Source organism: Rutilus rutilus (genome assembly GCF_951802725.1).
Source record: "Rutilus rutilus genome assembly, chromosome: 19".
Taxonomy (NCBI): Eukaryota; Metazoa; Chordata; class Actinopteri; order Cypriniformes; family Leuciscidae; genus Rutilus; species Rutilus rutilus.
This window is the reverse complement of record NC_140232.1, coordinates 1,668,796-1,690,458: the sequence shown is the minus strand read 5'-3', so window position 1 is coordinate 1,690,458 and position 21,663 is coordinate 1,668,796. Positions and strand designations below refer to the sequence as shown.

Here is a 21,663-nt window from a genome sequence, read left to right as displayed (position 1 = left end):
CTAGGATATTTTCGGTGGTTGCTAGGGTCTTTTGGGTGGTTGCTAGGCGGTTGCTAGGGTGTTTTGGGTGGTTGCTAGGATATTTTGGGTGGTTGCTAGGTGGTTGCTAGGGTCTTTTGGGTGGTTGCTAAGCGGTTGCTAGGATATTTTGGGTAGTTGCTAGGGTCTTTTGGGTGGTTGCTAGGCGATTGCTAGGATATTTCGGTGGTTGCTAGGGTCTTTTGGGTGGTTGCTAGGCGGTTGCTAGGGTATTTTGGGTGGTTGCTAGGATATTTTTGGTGGTTGCTAGGGTCTTTTGGGTGGTTGCTAGGCGGTTGCTAGGGTGTTATGGGTGGTTGCTAGGCTGTTCTGGGTGGTTGCTAGGCGGTTGCTAGGGTGTTATGGGTGGTTGCTATGGTGTTGCTAGGCGGTTGCTAAGGTATTCAGGGCGGTTGATATGGTGTTACTAGGTGGTTGGTAGTTGTCACAGATGGTTACTATGGAGTTTTTATAGAGTTCTTAGCATGATCTTGGCATGATTTAACACTTAACTAATCACTATTAGCATGTAGCTATTCACTGCTAGCATGTGTAGCATGTTGGAAGTGCTGTTTGCTAGCATGAGTCAAAAGAGCCAAACCTCATCTCTATACGATGTTCTGATACAGAGATATAGGTCTTACAAAACGGTTGCTAGGGTACTCGAGTTTGGTTGCTATGGAGTTGCTTGGGAGCTGGAAGATTTAAACTTAAGAAGTTTATAGTGGTTTGAAGTTTGACAGATAGATAAATAAGTTAGATAGACACACACACACACACACACACACACACACTAACTCGCTCACACACTCACTCATAAACTCAGTGTGTGTGTCTGAGTTTAGAGTTTATAAGTGTATAAATTGATGAGTTTATAAGTGTATGAGTTCTTGAGTTTTGAGTTTATAAGTTTAAATCAGTTTAGAGTTTATAAGTTTAAATGAGATTAAGAGTTCAGAGTTTATTAATTTAAGAGCTTAAGAGTTCATAAGTTTATGAATTCATTAGTTTATAAGTTAATTAGTTTATAAGTGTTTATAGTTTAGAGTTTATTTGTTTAAATGAGTCTCAATGGCTCATATAGTATATAGAACGGCAGTTTGGTTTAGTCTTCAAGGTGTTTAGATTTAAATTTTTGTCGGTTTGAATTTTTTAGAACTCCCCAATGTAAGTCAATGGAGTTTTTGAATGAGTTTTTTCGAGTTTTGATCGTCATTTTTAGGAAAACCGTAAGTCCGATCAGTCTGAAAAGATAAAGCAACTCGAGTCAGATCAGTTTGAGTGTCTGAGCCGAGTTTGGAGTATGTAGCGTTAAAGCTCTAGGAGGAGTTAGTCTCAGATTTTTTTCCGCTCAGAAGAATAATAATAATAATAATAAGTTTAAATAGGATTTCAATATGTTGGCTCTCTCAAGCCAACTTAATAACTAGATGCGAAAGTTCGTCGAGACAAACTTTAAGTTGGCTTGAGAAAGTTTGGACCAGAACGTTTTTTTTGCTAGGCGGTTGCTAGGATGTTATGGGTGGTCGCTATGGTGTTGCTAGGCGGTTGCTAGGGTATTTTGGGTGGTTGCTAGGGGGTTGCTAGGGTATTCTGGGTGGTTGCTAGGGTGTTTTGGGTGGTTGCTAGGCGGTTGCTAGGGTCTTTTGGGTGGTTGCTAGGCGGTTGCTAGGGTTTTTGGGTGGTTGCTAGGGTATTCTGGGTGGTTGCTACGGTGTTTTGGGTGGTTGCTAGGGTGTTTTGGGTGTTTTGGGTAGTTGCTAGGGTGTTTTGGGTGGTTGCTAGGGTGTTTTGGGTGGTTGCTAGGCGGTTGCTAGGATATTTTGGGTGGTTGCTAGGGTCTTTTGGGTGGTTGCTAGGCGGTTGCTAGGGTCTTTTGGGTGGTTGCTAGGATATTTTGGGTGGTTGCTAGGGTCTTCTGGGTGGTTGCTAGGCGGTTGCTAGGGTATTTTGGGTGGTTGCTAGGGTGTTTTGGGTGGTTGCTAGGCAGTTGCTAGGGTATTTTGGGTGGTTGCTAGGGTGTTTTGGGTGGTTGCTAGGCAGTTGCTAGGGTATTCTGGGTGGTTGCTAGGGTGTTTTGGGTGGTTGTTAGGGTATTCTGGGTGGTTGCTAGGGTGTTTTGGGTGGTTGCTAGGGTGTTTTGGGTGGTTGCTAGGCGGTTGCTAGGGTATTCTGGGTGGTTGCTAGGGTGTTTTGGGTGGTTGTTAGGGTATTCTGGGTGGTTGCTAGGGTGTTTTGGGTGGTTGCTAGGGTATTCTGGGTGGTTGCTAGGGTGTTTTGGGTGGTTGCTAGGGTGTTTTGGGTGGTTGCTAGGCGGTTGCTAGGATATTTTGGGTGGTTGCTAGGGTCTTTTGGGTGGTTGCTAGGCGGTTGCTAGGGTCTTTTGGGTGGTTGCTAGGGTGTTTTGGGTGGTTACTAGGGTATTCTGGGTGGTTGCTAGGGTGTTTTGGGTGGTTGCTAGGGTGTTTTGGGTGGTTGCTAGGCGGTTGCTAGGATATTTTGAGTGGTTGCTAGGGTGTTTTGGGTGGTTGCTAGGCGGTTGCTAGGGTATTCTGGGTGGTTGCTAGGGTGTTTTGGGTGGTTGCTAGGGTCTTTTGGGTGGTTGCTAGGCAGTTGCTAGGGTTTTTGGGTGGTTGCTAGGGTATTCTGGGTGGTTGCTAGGGTGTTTTGGGTCGTTGCTAAGGTGTTTTGGGTGGTTGCTAGGCGGTTGCTAGGGTCTTATGGGTGGTTGCTAGGTGGTTGCTAGGGTGTTCTGGGTGGTTGCTAGGCGGTTGCTAGGGTGTTATGGGTGGTTGCTAGGCTGTTCTGGGTGGTTGATAGGCGGTTGCTAGGGTGTTATGGGTGGTTGTTATGGTGTTGCTAGGCGGTTGCTAAGGTATTCAGGGCGGTTGATATGGTGTTAATAGGTGGCTGGTAGTTGTCACAGATGGTTACTATGAAGTTTTTATAGAGTTCTTAGCATGATCTTGGCATGATTTAACACTTAACTAATCACTATTAGCATGTAGCTATTCACTGCTAGCATGTGTAGTATGTTGGAAGTGCTGTTTGCTAGCATGAGTCAAAAGAGCCAAACCTCATCTCTATACGATGTTCTGATACAGAGATATAGGTCTTACAAAACGGTTGCTAGGGTACTCGAGTTTGGTTGCTATGGAGTTGCTTGGGAGCTGGAGATTTAAACTTAAGAAGTTTATAGTGGTTTGAAGTTTACAGTAGTTTACAGTAGTTTGAAGTTTGACAGATAGATAAATAAGTTAGATAGACACACACACACACACAAACACACACACACACACACACACACAGACACACACACACACACACACACACACACACACACTAACTCGCTCACACACTCACTCATAAACTCAGTGTGTGTGTCTGAGTTTAGAGTTTATAAGTGTATAAATTGATGAGTTTATAAGTGTATGAGTTCTTGAGTTTTGAGTTTATAAGTTTAAATCAGTTTAGAGTTTATAAGTTTAAATGAGATTAAGAGTTCAGAGTTTATTAATTTATGAGTTTAAGAGTTCATAAGTTTATGAATTCATGAGTTTATAAGTTAATTAGTTTATAAGTGTTTATAGTTTAGAGTTTATTAGTTTAAATGAGTCTCATTGGCTCATATAGTATATAGAACGGCAGTTTGGTTTAGTCTTCAAGGTGTTTAGATTTAAATTTTTGTCGGTTTGAATTTTTTAGAACTCCCCAATGTAAGTCAATGGAGTTTTTGAATGAGTTTTTTCGAGTTTTGATCATCATTTTTAGGAAAACCGTAAGTCCGATCAGTCTGAAAAGATAAAGCAACTCGAGTCAGATCAGTTTGAGTGTCTGAGCCGAGTTTGGAGTATGTAGCGTTAAAGCTCTAGGAGGAGTTAGTCTCAGATTTTTTTCCGCTCAGAAGAATAATAATAACTAGATGCGAAAGTTCGTCGAGACAAACTTTAAGTTGGCTTGAGAAAGTTTGGACCGGAAAGTTTTTTGCTAGGCGGTTGTTAGGATGTTATGGGTGGTCGCTATGGTGTTGCTAGGCGGTTGCTAAGGTATTCTGGGTGGTTGCTAGGCGGTTGCTAGGGTATTTTGGGTGGTTGCTAGGGTGTTTTGGGTGGTTGCTAGGGTGTTTTGGGTGGTTGCTAGGCGGTTGCCAGGGTCTTTTGTGTGGTTGCTAGGCGGTTGCTAGGGTGTTCTGGGTGGTTGCTAGGATATTTTGGGTGGTTGCTAGGGTCTTTTGGGTGGTTGCTAGGGTATTTTGGGTGGTTGCTAGGCGGTTGCTAGGGTGTTTTGGGTGGTTGCTAGGCGGTTTTGGGTGGTTGCTAGGCGGTTGCTAGGGTATTTTGGGTGGTTGCTAGGGTGTTCTGGGTGGTTGCTAGGCAGTTGCTAGGGTGTTATGGGTGGTTGCTATGGTGTTGCTAGGCGTTGCTAAGGTATTCTGGGTGGTTGCTAGGCTGTTTTGGGTGGTTGCTAGGGTATTCTGGGTGGTTGCTAGGGTCTTTTGGGTGGTTGCTAGGCGGTTGCTAGGGTCTTTTGGGTGGTTGCTAGGGTCTTTTGGGTGGTTGCTACGGTGTTCTGGGTGGTTGCTAGGGTCTTTTGGGTGGTTGCTAGGCGGTTGCTAGGGTCTTTTGGGTGGTTGCTAGGGTCTTTTGGGTGGTTGCTACGGTGTTCTGGGTGGTTGCTAGGGTCTTTTGGGTGGTTGCTAGGCGGTTGCTAGGGTGTTCTGGGGGGTTGCTATGGTATTCAGGGCGGTTGATATGGTGTTACTAGGTGGTTGGTAGTTATCACAGATGGTTACTATGGAGTTTTTATAGAGTTCTTAGCATGATCTTGGCATGATTTAACACTTAACTAATCGCTATTAGCATGTAGCTATTCACTGCTAGCATATGTAGCATGTTGGAAGTGCTGTTTGCTAGCATGAGTCAAAAGAGCCAAACCTCATCTCTATACGATGTTCTGATACAGAGATATAGGTCTTGCAAAACGGTTGCTAGGGTACTCAAGTTTGGTTGCTATGGAGTTGCTTGGGAGCTGGGAGCTTTAAACTTAAGAAGTTTAAATTGGTTTGAAGTTTAAAGTAGTTTAAAGTAGTTTGAAGTTTATGATAGATATATAAATAAGTTAGATAGATACAAACAAACAAACAAACACACACACACACACACACACACACACTCACACAGACTACCTCGCTCACACACTCACTCAGACACACACACACACACACACACACACACACACACACACTCAGAGTTTATGAGTTTAGAGTTTATAAGTGTACAAGTTTTTGAGTTTAGAGTTTATAAGTTTAAATGAGTTTAGAGTTCAGAATGTATTAATTTATGAGTTTAAGAGTTCATAAGTCTATGAATTCATGAGTTTATTAGTTAATTAGTTATTAAATTTAAGTTAATTAGTTTATAAGTGTATGAGATTAGAGTTTATTAGTTTAAATGAGTTTCATTGGCTAATATATATAGAATGGCAGTTTGAATTAGTTTTCAAGGGATTTAGATTTAAATTTTTGTCGGTTGGTGAGTTTGAATTTTTTTAGAATGCCCAATGTTAAGTCAATGGGAGTTTTTCCGAGTTTTGATCGTCATTTGTAGGAAAACCGTAAGTCCGATCAGTCTGAAAAGATAAAGCAACTAACTTCAGATCAGTTTGAGTGTGTGAGCCGAGTTTGGAGTATGTAGAGTTAAAGCTCTAGGACGAGTTTGAGTCAACAGTTTTTAACAGAAGAATAATAATAATAATAATAATAATAAGTTTAAATAGGATTTCAGTAAGTTGGCTCTCTCAAGCCAACTTAACTAGAACGTACATTTCCTGAAGAAAATGTGAAGTGGTGCTTGCAGTGGCAAAATTCGCCACTCGGTTGCTACGGTGTTGTACATGATTGCATACGAGCCAACAACCATGTCTGTACGATGTCGTGGAGCTGAAATATGGCTTCTATATGTTGCAATATGGTTGCTAGGTAGCTTTAAATGGTTTCTAAGGTGTGGTTACACAGTTACCATGATGATATTTACAGATTGGTTTCCCAACCGAAACAAACAAGCACACCCCCATGTCTATACGATGTTCTGGTGCTGAGCTATAGCTCATTCATGTGTTTGTACGGTTGCTAGGGTACTCCAAATGGTTGCTAAGGTTTGTTTATACAGTTTATGGGGTAATATTTTAAGAGTATTTGCAGGTCTGGGTCAAAAAATGCCCAACTCTGTGTTTTTACAATGTTTTGTTGCTGAGATATGGCTTGTAAATGTTGTTCAATGGTTGCTAGGGGCCTGTAACTGGTTTCTAGGGCGTGGCTATGAAGTGGTTATGTCACTACTTATTGGCTGCTTGATAGGATGAATCAAAAGAGCCCAACCCCAAGGCTCTATGACCTTCTGAGCCAAAGATATGATTTTGCAAATTTTGTGCCTATGTTAAGTCTATGGGACATTTTTCGGCTAATTTTTCGCCCGCCAGACGAACATCTTACACCCGATCTCTTATAAAAGTCATAGCACACCTCTCCTCAATAAACCGGTCGATTTGACACCTCATTCAGGGGACTGTGACAAACGGTGTGGGGCGAGTTACGCGCCGAAGTTTTGTCTAGGCGAATAGTAATCACAACACTAGAATGTACATTTCCTGAAGAAAATGTGAAGTGGTGCTTGCAGTGGCAAAATTCGCCACTGGGCAGATGCTAACACAATTGACATGTTGTGATACCATGATATACCACATTTTAGCATCATTTACCATGATTTACCATGTTTCTAAGATGATTTACTACGATTTACCACATTCCAGCATGATTTATTATGATTAACATGTTGTTAGAATGATGCTAGCAGGATTAGCATGTTGCTAGCATGATTAGCATGTTGGTTGGATGATGCTAGCATGATTAGCATGCTTTTAACAAGATGCTAGCATGATTAGCATTTTGCTAGCATGTTTTTAGCTAGATGCTAACATGATTAGCATGTTGCTAGCATAATGCTAGCATGATTAGCATGTTGCTAGCATGATGCTAGCTTGATTAGCATGTTGCTAGCATAATGCTAGCATGATTAGCACAATGCTAGCACGATTAGCATGTTGCTAGCATAATGCTAACATGATTAGCATGTTTTAGCTAGATGCTAACATGATTAGCATGTTGCTAGCATGTTGCTAGCATAATTAGCATGTTGCTAGCATGATGCTAGCTTGATTAGCATGTTGCTAGCATAATGCTAGCATGATTAGCACAATGCTAGCACGATTAGCATGTTGTTAGCATAATGCTAGCATGATTAGCATGTTGCTAGCATGTTTTTAGCTAGATGCTAACATGATTAGCATGTTTTGCTAGCATTATGTTAGCTTGATTAGCATGTTGCTAGCATGATTAGCATTTTGCTAGCATGATTAGCATGTTGCTAGCTTGATTAGCATGTTGCTAGCATAATGCTAGCATGATTAGCATGTTGCTAGCATGATGCTAGCTTGATTAGCATGTTGCTAGCATCATGCTAGCATGATTAGCATGTTGATAGCATGTTTTTAGCAAGATGCTGAATGTTCTGGGTGGTTGCTAGGCAGTTGCTAGGGTGTTCTGGGTGGTTGCTAGAGTTTTTTGTTAGTTGCTATGGTGTTACTAGGTGGTTGGTAGTTGTCAAATATGGTTACTATGGAGTTTTTATAGAGTTCTTAAAATCTTTAATAACGAGTGCCTTCAGTACGGCACTCGGCCTGCGGCCTCGTGCCTATGGCCGAATAGGCACAAGCATGGAGCGATATCGCAAGGCCACGAGAGTAAAATTGCTTTAAAAAATACAAAAAATGTAAAAAAATGTTTTTTTTTGGTTTAGGGTGGTTGCTAGGGAGCTCTTAGTGGTTGCTAGGGTGCTAAAACTGGTTGCTAGGGTGTGGCTATGAAGATTTTAGGCCATTACTTATTGGCTGCTTGATAATATAAATCCTCTGAGGGAGAGAGAGAGGGAGAGATGCAGGGGTGACAGGCCCTTTGGAGTCTGTGTGTGTGAAAACGTCAGTTGGGATTCAAATGTTTTTAGAACTCCCCATGTTAAGTCAATGGGACTTTTTTGGCCGCTTTTTCGTCCGCTGTGCGAAAATCGTACACCCGATCGCTTAGAAAAGTCATAGCACACCTCTCCTCAATGAGCCGGTCGATTTGACACCTCACTCAGGGGTCTGTGACAAACGGTGCGGGGCGAGTTACGCGCCAAACTTTGGGCGGAATAATAATAATAAGAAGAAGAAGAATAATAAGTATGAGCAATAACAATAGTGATGCTTTTAAAAAAGCACCACTAATAATAAGTTTAAATAGGATTTCAATATGTTGGCTCTCTCAAGCCAACTTAATAATAAGTTTAAATAGGATTTCAATATGTTGGCTCTCTCAAGCCAACTTAATAATAATAATAAGTTTAAATAGGATTTCAATATGTTGGCTCTCTCAAGCCAACTTAATAAGTTTAAATAGGATTTCAATATGTTGGCTTTCTCAAGCCAACTTAATAAGTTTAAATAGGATTTCAGTAAGTTGGCTTTCTCAAGCCAACTTAATAATAAGTTTAAATAGGATTTCAGTAAGTTGGCTTTCTCAAGCCAACTTAATAAGTTTAAATAGGATTTCAGTAAGTTGGCTTTCCCAAGCCAACTTAATAAGTTTAAATAGGATTTCAGTAAGTTGGCTTTCTCAAGCCAACTTAATAAGTTTAAATAGGATTTCAGTAAGTTGGCTTTCCCAAGCCAACTTAATAAGTTTAAATAGGATTTCAGTAAGTTGGCTTTCTCAAGCCAACTTAATAAGTTTAAATAGGATTTCAGTAAGTTGGCTTTCTCAAGCCAACTTAATTATGTCACATAACCTTACATTTACCGCAGGAAAGCCATTTAATGACCATAGCATGTTAAAGGTGCTGTATGTATCTTTTCTACTAAAATGAATCCTTTTATTATTGCCTGTGTGTGAAGGGGTTGTAATCTCACATTAAAATCATCCACTTTGCGGGTTTTGCTATTACCTCGGAAAGCAAGTATTCTTATTTTTATGTGAAGGTGCCGGCTCGGATTTACCGCAAAATCCAGTGACGTGACTGAGACCTGCACACGCGCTCCCGAGCCTCTCGCCTCCTCTAGCCTACTGACTGCACTCAACAGCGACGACACTGCAACTTATGACATGGACTTATGCAACTTATGACATGTCTGATAACACTAAGAAACGACCTGCTCCCAGCACAACACAACTCAACACAAACTCCACATATTGATAAAAAATAAAAGTTTTTTCTGCTGACGCTCGTGAGGCCAGACGTGAATCGCATGAACTTCGGGTGAAAAAACACGGCTCAACATCGGCAGGGCATTTGAATCATGGAGAAACCTTATCTACAAACCTAGAATGTACATTTCCTGAAGAAAATGTGAAGTGGTGCTTGCAGTGGCAAAATTCGGCACGGTTGATAGGGTTCCATACTTATCATGGTACGAGCATGGAGCATTAGTTCAACGTCAAGCTGATAAAAGTAGCCTATTATTAGGGATGGCTGACGCGAAACAGTCGTTCCGAAGCTTTGCGAGATCCCGAAGCACAGATGTGTCAAAACACTGATCCGAAGCGTGATTCAAAACACCCATGTCACGTGACTATGGCCAAAAGAAGCCTTTCACTAAGTGTTTCATCAGGTGTGGTCCGCCAAATCGGCGTTTGATTGACACGGTCGGGAACAGACCACACAATCGCACATCTGTATAAAAGTGAAATCAACGCATCTTGACCTCGTGGGTTTTTGTGAGAGGAGTTTGATTTTGAGAAAGCGGATTTTTGGTGATATAGTGACATAGTGCGATTTGATTAGTTATAGGCTATCTAGGCTTACATTTAAATTTACACAACACATTGACTGATAGGCTAGAGACAGACAGAGCATACATATAGTGACACATTAATAGATACATATATATAAATATAGATAGATTATATCTAGATACATATCTAGATACATAGATAGATTATAGATTCATATAGATAGATACATAGATAGATAGATTTGGATAGATAGATAAAATGGAAGCTCCCCAGAAGAGATGCCGTACATCTGTGGTGTGGGAGCATTTCCGTTTAGAAACCCCAAATAAAGTGAGATGTGTGTATTGTGATGGGCAGCTAGCCTACTGCAACAATACATCATCCATGATGCGCCATTTGAGGAGCACTCATCCTGCCATTCTGCAGGTGCAGAGGATGGCGTTCCCCCTGTACCTAGGTCTGCTACTGACACTGCTGGGCCATCTCAGCAAGGTATGCGTTTGAAATATAATTATAATTGAAATATAATTACAAACTTTTGGGACACTGTTTAGAAAGTCCATAGCCCTATGCCCTACAACCTAATGTCCCAATCACTGGCAATCATGTTAAAATAGCTTCAATGTGAATATATTATAATATAATATTGTGTGAATATACATTTTATAGGTCTACATATGAGTACCCATTCATTTTGGTTGTCCTATTTGTTGTAGTTCTACATTCCATTCCATTTTTCTCTGCACACTGAGCATAAACTTAAAGCATAAACTGACCCACTGGAAAGAGAGAGCCGTAATCTTTCCTCATTTGTAGCCTATGTCCTAGCTAAAAAATATCTTTGCATGCCAGCAACAAGTGTCCCTTATGAGAGGATTTTTTCAAAGGTTGGAGAAATTATCTGTCAAAAAGAAGTAGGCTAAGTCCTTCCACAGCAGAGAAATTCATATTTTTGAATAAATATCTCTAAAAAAGTGAGACATTGTGGCTTGATTTCTTTTATTAATATTAATTTTGCAGGACCAAAATAACATTATGCACAGTGAGGAGCCTATAGGTTACAAGCTTCGCATATTAGAAAAATACAATAATAAAAAAAAACAACACATTTTTTTAATGGCTCGTTAAGGTGGTTTCAGATCAACACCTGCAAGTGACCACTAGGTGTCACCGTTGAGACGGGTGTCAGATTCATTCGAAGCCTCGACACAATATGGCCCATTTGGTTCAACTGTTGCATTGCTTCACGAAGCCTCGATCTGCCCATCACTACCTATTATTGTAACGTTGCAGTGGGAGTTGTGTGATGCTTTCCCCGGTGTGTTGCGACTCAGTCTGAAGGTACCCACAGTGCTCGCTCATAAATTTGTAAACTTATTGATTGCAATCTGAAACATCACCACTAGAGGTCGCTGAAAACTACATAGAGCCGCGGTCCCCAACCTTTTTTGCGCCACGGACCGGTTTAATATCAGACAATATTTTTACGGACCGCCTTTAAGGTGCGGCGGATAAATACAACAAAATATTTAAAAAATATAAAAAATAATTAAATATAATAATAAACGTGAATCCAATGTGTAGGCTTACTTGCAATTTTATTAGCAGGGTACTCGTAATATCGCGCCTAAAGACAACAGAGAAAGCCTGAACACAAACAAAAAGCCCCCCAAAAGAAAAAAATCTCCATGTTTACGGTGCTGATGCGATGTAAGGGTGGCGCTGCCAATAAAGCACCTAAAAGCTGTCACAAAGAACCGATTTTAAGAACCAAAATTAATGATTATGAATATGTAAAATATAGCAGGAGACATTTTAATTGTTTAATAATAAACAAGTGTTTTCTGTGCAAAGATGAAGTTGACAATGCTGACTCGATCTTCACAGTAGTGAAGGCGCCAGAGAGAAATGCACATTTCATACGAATTACATAAGCAGAGAACAGTCAGTTTTCTTTTGTTTTGAATTGTTCTGTTTAAAATTAGACATTTCAAGCTTTCTATGTCTCAGGTCTGTGAGGCAACTAGGCTACCTTATACGCTGAATTTCGGTTAATTTATGAGATCAGCTCCAGTTCACGCGCCCGCGCCTCCGTGTCCTGATTAAATATTTTCTATTATATTTACTTCTTATTAAATCCAGGCAATTGGGTGATGAAACATTGATTAAAATTAAGATACAATTAATACAAAACGAAATACAATTTAAAGACAGGCTTTTTGCTTTCTGTCTGAGGTCTCTGTGAAAGTTTTAAAGCAGTCTTTTTGTGCCGCTTTCAGAGCGCTGCACGTCCGTAAGGGTGAACTGTCCCATCCGAACAATTATTATTATTATTTTTTTTATTTTTTTTTGTGAAATAGGCTACATTTCTAAATTAATGCGACTTATACTCCAGTGCGACTTAGGCTATATTATGTTTTTTCTTCTTTATGACGCATTTTTTTTACTGATGCGACATATACTCCGGAGCGATTTATAGTCCGGAAAATACGTTAAGTTATATATTCTTTCTGTGAGGCCCGGTACCAAATGTCCCACGGACCCGGGGGTTGGGGACCTCTGACATAGAGCACCTTTAATTGAATAGCTTGAGAGGAGATTTTGCTGAGCACTATATTACATATTTATTATATTTTTACTTATGCCATTAAATAATTGTTATTATAACAAAAACTGCATTATATTTAATTTGTTATTTTTAACCTTTAATAATAGCAGCAGATTAGGCCCTCTATGTTTACAGCATTAGATGAGATTATTTTTTTAAATGAAATTTAAAATAAACATGTATCCAAATTAGTCAATATTGAATCAAAATCGGAATCAAATCACAAGAATGGAATTGAAATCTTGAAATTTTTGTCAAGCAATAATAAAAACTGTATCCTACCAGTCATTGTACAATGTAAACATTGTAACATGTTGTCACTAAACTTCATAAAATTCTATTTAGTTACCAAATATTTTGACAATCACAATTACACTTATTGTGATGCAATATTTGTTTTTTGTTTTTTGTTTTTTAATGGCAGGCTAACAGATACCGTTGACTCGCAACTGGAAGGACTGGGTGAACATTTTTGGAAAACTGTCTCCACTGATAAATAACAAACAGGCTAACTTGTAAATGAGGTCCGATGTCCAAAATTCTGAACCACCCCTTTAAGTAATATTTGGCTAAAAAGGCAAACTACAGCTACAGGTTTAACTATGCAAACTAAAACGCATAGAAAAGCTAAAAGCTGACAGAAAAAAAAGCAAACATTAACTACAACATAATCAGTTATTAATATTTAGTTGGTTCTCTCTTGTTTCTGCATGTGCTCAAAATTTCTTTGTATGACAGTCTGGACAAAAATGATGTCAGCACAATTTATCATGTTTCTTTGATTTATAATCACAAATAAAACAATAAACTCCAAGCACAACCATGCAATATGACTACAAAATCTGTAACACATTTATAATAATATTTGAGAGATTGTCCTAGGCTGGGCATCACTTTTGGCCACTACTGTACTTGCATTTAAATAGTTAAAAATATTATATTTGATTAAAATATTAACATGGATGCTCAAATTTGTGAGTTTCTGGGTTTACCATATCTGATGCTGAATTAAATCGGTCAACCTTCATTTTGGTGAACTATAGACAATATGTTAGAAAAATACATAGATGGAATAATTCTTGTGCTTATTTTCTGGTGAGTCAACTAAAGTGTCAAAGTGGATTTACATCGAATATTAGATTTATGTTTCCAGTAAAGATTGTTTGCAAAAAAAAGGTTTAGTGCATCAAAATGTTTACCGACATGGAAATGACAATTAGCTATAATTTATTGATTATCGATCATTGAATCTTTTTCCATTTAACATTTAAATGTTGCGAAAAACTAGTTTGGAAACACTTTTAATCGAGAAAAAGGGTTTTAAAGCAAATAAATATGGTGTCACATGACAGAAGCTGTATTTGCTGATCCTGTTAAAGCACCGTTAAAAAGGTTCATAATATTCATACAATTAAACTGTATATTAAATTATTTTATCACTATTGGTAAGAATAACATGTTACCTCTCAAAACATCATTCTTCCTTATTTCTGTAATTTTGTCTTTTTTATAATCTAAAACAAGTTAAACAGAAAAATATCCTAAAAGCTGCAGCCGTTTCTGAATATTGCTGGATCAAGTATTGATCTAAATAACCTTTATAATGAAGTACAGAAAATCATGACACTTGTTACTAAAAATACTTTTTTTGTATACAATTTATTAATATATAATAACATGTTGTTTGAAATGGACGAGGAAATCAGAGGCTTGATAATCTCTGCCGCTCGTCAAAACTCCAGATGTGTGTCTGTCAAACGAAGGAAGACTGAAGGAGTTTCCAATAAAGGCAGAAAGAAAGGTCAAATAAACATGTTACGTCTGTAAAGTATTGTTTCCACGACTTAAACCCTAATTATCATCCCAAACATTTCATCTTTCACTCTGAGCATTAAATCACAATCACATATTATTTATTTATTTAAAACACAAGATAATCAGCAAGAACCTTTACATCCATTTATTCCAATGAACAAATGATCATTTCTCCTCTATAACTGAAATAATTATTCATTTAGTCTCATGTTGAACAAACACTGAGAATGTGCAGAATTTACTGCTTCAGTGATTTGATTTAATACAAGAAAAAATATGATATATGATATATAATTATGATGCAAAAAAGTTTAGAAATTAATAAACACACATTGACTGAAATAATGGGGTAAATGTCAATTCTCCTGAAAACATGAATGCTGAAACGGTCTCTAATCGGTCTAATTGTGTGAAGTGGAATATAAATGAAAACTTCTTGTTTATTGATCTGAGTGTTGCTGTAGTGCTGGATATCAGTCATGTGATCATCACGGCCCAATCACAGCCACCGTACTGATATTCAGATCAACAGCACTCTTACTCATGTGATATGGATTAAATATTGGAAACATGATGAAAGCAGGAAGATCCAGATCTACAGGAGTGACGTTTACTGACTATTGACCGGTAAGATCCTCAGAGAGCCAAAATAACACCAGAAGAATGGAAAGAGTGTGTGAGTGAAGGTGGTTGAGAATGTGTGTAGATGTGTGTTAGTTACAGGATCAGAGAACGACACCGTTCCTCCGTCATAGTCCAGATTCACTCTCACACGATCAAGATCCTGTTTAACACGAAAACCAGAACGTAATTACGCTCCGTACCGCACACTCCAGACATCAGTCTTGAAGAAACCCCATCCCTTCCTCTGGTTTGATGCTGTAGTTACTCCAAGTCTCCAGAGTTCACTCTCTTTAACCTCCACATCCCAGCAGTGTGTTCCTGAGTTAAAACCCTCTGAACCCAGAACACAGTCATAACAGTCAAATCTCTCTGGATTATCAGGAAGAGTTTGATAGTTCTCGCTCCGTCTCACACTGGTCAGATCATCAGACAGGACGAGACGTGGATTCGCAGTGTTTGGATCCAGAATCACAGGAGCTGATGAGACACAATCAACAGAAGCTTTTATTCTGATCTTCATATAATGATCAAGAGTGAACCCAACACAGATTATTATGAATTATGACACTCGTCCTGTTGATCAAACACATTTTCCTCTGATCACTGTCAGTGCTGTTATTAGTTTCACACTCGTTTTTATCATCAGCGTTTAACGGCATCAACTACAAACATTAAATATGAGATTCAGACATTTGTGTCCATCAAGAGAAACTGATACTTTGGGAAAGTTAAATAACAATAAATCAATGAGATCTGCTGAGATTTATGCTGTAGATGAAGAACTGTAAGTGTGTGTCTGATCTTCATCTGATCATCTTCATTTTAGTGGCTCTTATAGTCTGTGTTTTGTTTTAAATTAGTTTATTATGACTGTCTGTTGGGTTTGAATTACTTGATAAATGATTATTAGTATTAGTGAAGGCAAAGCATCACTGCTTACAAACATGAATAGCCTTCAACACTTCCTAGCCACGCCCTAGCAACCATTGTCGAGCACCCTAGCAACCCAAATCCAAAGAGGGATATCTTCTAATCTGAATGTCATAGAGGAGTTGCGGTTGGTTTATATCATCCATACTGGCAAGCAGCCTTTGAAGTAACACCATTGGCAGCTGCCAAGCCACTCCCTAGCAACTAAACAGAGTACCCTAGCAACTGTTCAGCAAGACCTATATCTCTGCACCAGAACATCGTAGAGACATGGTGGTTTGCTCCTTTGACTAATGCTAGCAAACAGAACATGCTACACATGCTAGCAGTGAATAGCTACATGCTAATAGCAATTAGTTAAGTGTTAAAACTTCAAAAATGCTAACTAAAACACAGAAGCATGCTAATCATGTTAGCACAATGCTAACAACATGTTGATTATGCTAGCATCATTTTAGCATCTTGCTAAAACATGCAAGCAACATGGTGATTGTATTAGCATCATGTTACTAATTCTAACCATCTAACAAACACCATACTTTTCTATCTATCTATCTATCTATCTATCTATCTATCTATCTATCTATCTATCTATCTATCTATCTATCTATCTATCTATCTATCTATCTGTCTATCTGTCTATCTGTCTATCTGTCTATCTATCTATCTATCTCTGTCATGAAGAGCCTCTAACTCTCCACCCATCCATCATGTCCAGCTCAGATCTCCTGCCATCAGACTTACTGTTTTGGACGATGTCCTGCATCTTCTTCCAGACTCTGAACGGCAGGTTGCCCAAGTATCGTGGCACATGAATCAAAGCTCCAGAAGCCATCTGTGGATCCGGCTGTGAGCTCTGGACTCTGGAAGAACATTCAGGAGTCAGAACTGCAGTGGCTTTGGATCAGAACCAGAGAGACCAGAGACAGGAGCAGATCACTCACCTTTCCATTGAGACTGGAAACTCCTGCGGAACAAACACACCATTTATCATCAAGAACTCAATCAATCATCAATCAATCAACCAATGATCTGAAATCAGACCTTCAGAAAGCAGACGTCATTGGCTTTCATCATCTCCTCCATGTCTTTGATTGTGTGTGAAAGAGCTGAGATGTGTGTGTTCATCTCCTCCAGCTTCTCCTTCATCCTCTGCTTCTTCTGCTCCTCTTCCTCCCTCAGTGCAGTGACTGTAGCTTCTTCTTCATCTCTGAGAAACTGATGAAGCTTCTCAAACTGCTGTTTAATCTGACGCTCTGTGTGCTCAGCTTGAGACTGAAATCAGATCACATTCACTTCAATCATCTCAATCGACACACATCATTAATATCCAAGATAAACTCGGATACCCGACATAAAACGGATCCAGAAGCAGATTGCTGCTAGTCATTTACAGAAATAATAAACTGTTATCCATTATATCAAATCATAACTGTATATAGTGATCCAACAGCTGTAAGGAAAATGACTCTCATTTCTGTTTCCTCACCTTGATGTGTTGAACTGTTTTCTCAAACTCTGCTTTCATTTCTTCATTGTGTTTAAGTTTCTTCTGTAAGGACTTCAGTGCTGTATTGAGCTCCTCCTAGAATTGAACAAAAATACATAAAACACCAGATTACAGTGAAGAGAAGACAATACAGTGACGATCATTTGTTGCAAAATGCCGTGCCACGAGTGTTGCTCCTGCAGGGCTCCCTGCTTCCCTCATCTGGAGCGAGTGCAATGGTTTCATTTGGCGGCTCTGAAGAGGACTTTGATGACACCATGTCTCTGAAGCGGAGGACTGAGCAAACTCTGTTATAAGTCATGGTGCGCTCCCTAATCATCACGCGTCCACTATTCCTCTTCGTCTGCCCTCAACTTTGAGCAAAACGCAAACTCTGGCCATTACAGGCTGATGATAGACTTAGACTTCAAATAAAAAACAAACACCTTTTGCAAAAAGCATTCCTCCTCTTCATTATCCTATTGCAATCATCAGCCCCCCACCACAGCTGCAACTCTTCAACCCCTCGCCGTCAGATTAATAATCAAACGGAGTTGCTCGCTCCAGTTCTCCCGCAGGCTCTCCTGCTTCAGGAGTGTGACTTACACTTCAGTCTCGGACATCGACGCTCACGTCCTCCGAGCTGAAGCACAAGCTCTGCTAGCGAAGGGCGACTCAGGCTTTTACAGCCGCTTCTTCCTCGTTCCAGTGAAGGATGGCGTCCTCAGGCTCATCCTCGATCTGAGATGTCTGAACCGCGCTCTGGTAAGACGGCCGCTCAGAATGCTAATGCTAACTTTGAAACAAATCCTCTCACAGATCTGATCGGTTTTTATCAGTGGATCTGGAGGACACATACTTTCATATCCAGATAGCCCCTCATCACAGTCCTTGAGATTCACGTTCGAAGGGGCTTACCAGCCTACAGTCCTACCATTCTGACTGTCTCTTGCTCTGCGCACTTTTATGATATTCGTGGATGCGGCCCTCTCCCCCTGAGACAGATGGGAGTTCACCTCCTGAATTACCTCAGTGATTGACTGCTTTTAGCCCAATCGAAGGAGGAACTCTGCGCACACAGATCTTTGCTCATCAGGACCAAGGTTACGTTAGTAACCGGAACAATCTGTGTTTATGTGTTACGAAACTGGTCCGAGACTCGAAGGTGAGATCCAAATGCAGCTTTTATTAAGGGGCAATCCAGACACGTAATCCAATTAACAGGCAATAGGTCATACACAGGCAGGCAGTCCGTAAAAACAAACTAAACAGGCAGGGGTCAGAGGCAAAAGAGTAATCCAGGGAACAGGGCAAGAAATAAAAAAAACAAGAGACATGAAACCAGGGAGAATGCTCAGAATTGCAGTGTAACAAACTAAACTTCGCAGTGAGTGATGGGGTGAACCAGGCTTATATAGGGTTAACTAAACAAGAAGATGAGATACAGGTGAATGCGATAATGAGTGCTGATGAGTCCAGGCAGAGAATGATGGGAGATGTAGTCTATGAGTGAACATGAGAGTCTGGTGTGGAGTGCCCTCTGGTGGCTCTCAAGGGCACTCCAGCCGGTGACCGTTACACTATGACTCGTTAAGATTCTTTACATGTGAATCAAGAAATATTTGTCTTACCTTATATGATGAAACCACTTCACTGATGGGTCTGAATTTATGATTGTCATGTTGTTTTGAATCTCTGCACACGATACACACAGGCTGTTTGTCCTCCAGACAGAAGAGTTTGAGTCTCTCACTGTGTAAACTGCAGATCTCCTCAGACCCTGATGAACGCCTCTCATTTCTCTCCTTCAGGAACGACTCACACAAGTTTCTTAACGCAAGATTAACTGGAGGTTCAGATCTTGAGGTTCTCCTGCAGACAGGACACTCCTGAGATCCCTTGGTTCTCCAGAACTGTTGAAGACATTCTTTACAGAAACTGTGACTACATGATAAAATAACTGGAGCCTTGTAGATTTCACGACACACAGGACAAATATAATCATCTTCAGCTGCTGAAGCCATTTTCACTGTTTGAGCTCCAGCAATCTAAACTTTACTTTCACTTTATGAATGATGGTTTAAAAAATGAATCACCATGAGAATCACAAAGATCAGAAACAAACTTGTTCTGTAAAGTTTTCCCCTTCGTACTCCACTGATCGCTGATTCTTTATTGCTTTTGTCGAGACAAAGTCAGTATGGCAGAAAAGAGAAATAACAAGTCCGTCTCTTCCTGGTTAGTGTTGTAAGAGGGTGGAGCTTCTGATCAAGGTGTGTTGAAACAAGTCAAACAACAACATCAGGATTTCTTTAGGTATAATTAACAAAATCTAAGCCTATTGAAAATTAACTTGCATTGAAACATTAAGATATAATGCTAAATCCTTGGAGTAAACACAAAAAAGATAAAAAATACCCAAATATAAAAAATAAAAGATCTCAAAACCCTTATAAGTATTTTATTTATTGCTCTTCTTTATTCGTCACAGAGTTTCTCCAGGGTCTGTCATGCTCCAATCTTTCTCAAAATGATTTCTTCTCATGCTGAAGTTTCAGTGATAAACACTCCTCTGTTCATCATGCTGATTGTCAGTGTTTGGAGAAACAAACAGATCAACAGATTAAAAGTCCTGAATAAACTGGAGAAACGGAGATGAGACAAAAGTTTGTCTCTCATGGATCACTCGTCAGCACCTTTATTAACACTTATTTAGTATTTCTTGTTAATTATGAAAAATATACTCACTTTATTAGCATAAAGAGATTTCTAAAGATAATACCAGAAAACACTTCATATACGCTATACATAGATGAAGACGAACAGAGACTAAGCCAGAACTCAGGGTATATAAGCATGGATGAAACAAAGGAAATTAATGAGATAATTGAAACAGAACAACTAATCAATCAATCAGGGAAAGTAGGTCATGGAGTAGAATAACACAAAGAACCATGGGAAACGTAGTCAAAACAAGACATACATCTTACAAACTAACACTGGATACTGGATACAGTGTGAAATAATGCCAAATAGCTCATGATATTATAGTCAAGTGGTAAAGATCAGCCAATTAAGTTGAGTTACAAAAGTTAAAATGGGGTCAGATTTTGTGTGTGTGTGTGTGAGTGTGTGTGTGTGTGTGTGTGTGTGTGAGTGTGTGTGTGTGTGTGTGTGTGTGTGTGTGTGTGTGAGCAAACACCATCGCACACCTGCAGGTGAAAAAGACCAAATAAGTAGATAAAAAAATCTACAAAAAACAAGGAACTCCCGCACACTATCAGTTGCAAATGAGTATCAACATTTTATTAGCAACGTTTCATTCTCACGACCTTCATCAGGCATGATGTTCCGGCCAGCAGGAGTATCGCGCAGCCTTTCCAAAGAGGGAATTTAATAGAAACTGTTACAGTTTTTTCCAGTTGCTAACACACTGAGCCCGGATTTCCACCAGCTGCGGATCGGCTGCGGATCGGCTCCGTGCTCCGCCGTCCTGCAATACCCACCAGGTCCTGATTTGTTGTGAACGGCTGCGGCCATGACTGACAGCTGAAGTCACGAGGACCCACGAGATATAAGTGCTGAGTTGCTGCGGAGCTCTCCGGCATCCGGCAAAAACAGAAGCTCTGCGTATCTGCGTACTTGAATTCACATTTGATCGCGCGATATAAGTGCTGAATTGCTGGGCCGTTCCGCAGTCAGTGAAAATACACATATTGACTTTAATGGATTGGAAATCTATTGACTCCGCCGCCGTTCTGCAGTTGGTGGAAATTGCCCGTAAAATGACATGAACAGCACAATTATTTAAACTGACACACAGAGAGCAAAACCTCTTCTCACGTCTCCAAAAGTCTAAACACATTTTCTGCTTTATACACATTTTGCAATTCAAAATGACACTTTTTAAATGCACTGAACACGGTTCTCTGCATAACACACAACAATCTGACATAAAGTCACATGTCTGCCATTTCAAAACACTGCCATTCAAAATGACACTCCATGAGCTGATTGGCTGATACATGTGTCACCTGACCAAACACCTCAATGGTTCACTGTTAAAGGGTTAGTTCACCCAAAAATTATGTCATTAATGACTCACCCTCATGTTGTTCCAAGCCCGTAAGACCGCCGTTCATCTTCGGAACACAGTCTAAGATATTTTAGATTTAGTCCGAGAGTTTTCTGTCCCTCCATTGAAAATGTATGTACGGTATACTGTCCATGTCCAGAAAGGTAATAAAGACATCATCAAAGTAGTCCATGTGACATCAGTGGGTTAGTTAGAACTTTTTGAAGCATCGAAAATACATTTTGGTCCAAAAATAACAAAAACTACGACTTTATTCAGCA

The 21,663-nt window shown here is 39.8% G+C and overlaps 2 protein-coding genes across 2 annotated transcripts in view; one reads left to right on the top strand and one right to left on the bottom strand.

Annotated features, from left to right (window-relative positions):
- The window catches only part of LOC311278748 (nuclear factor 7, ovary-like), a 1,193,180-nt gene that overhangs the window by 360,395 nt on the left and 811,122 nt on the right, over positions 1 to 21,663 (top strand). The gene's annotated exons all lie outside the window — the stretch shown is intronic.
- Positions 14,575 to 19,331, bottom strand: LOC311278754 (E3 ubiquitin-protein ligase TRIM35-like; the record flags this gene model as incomplete). The annotated part of the gene is made up of 6 exons (XM_084389779.1): positions 14,575 to 15,365; positions 16,563 to 16,681; positions 16,763 to 16,785; positions 16,863 to 17,093; positions 17,308 to 17,403; positions 18,939 to 19,331. The coding sequence occupies 6 exons, from the start codon at positions 19,329 to 19,331 to the stop codon at positions 15,076 to 15,078; spliced, it is 1,152 nt and encodes a 383-aa protein (XP_084245905.1). The 3' UTR covers positions 14,575 to 15,075.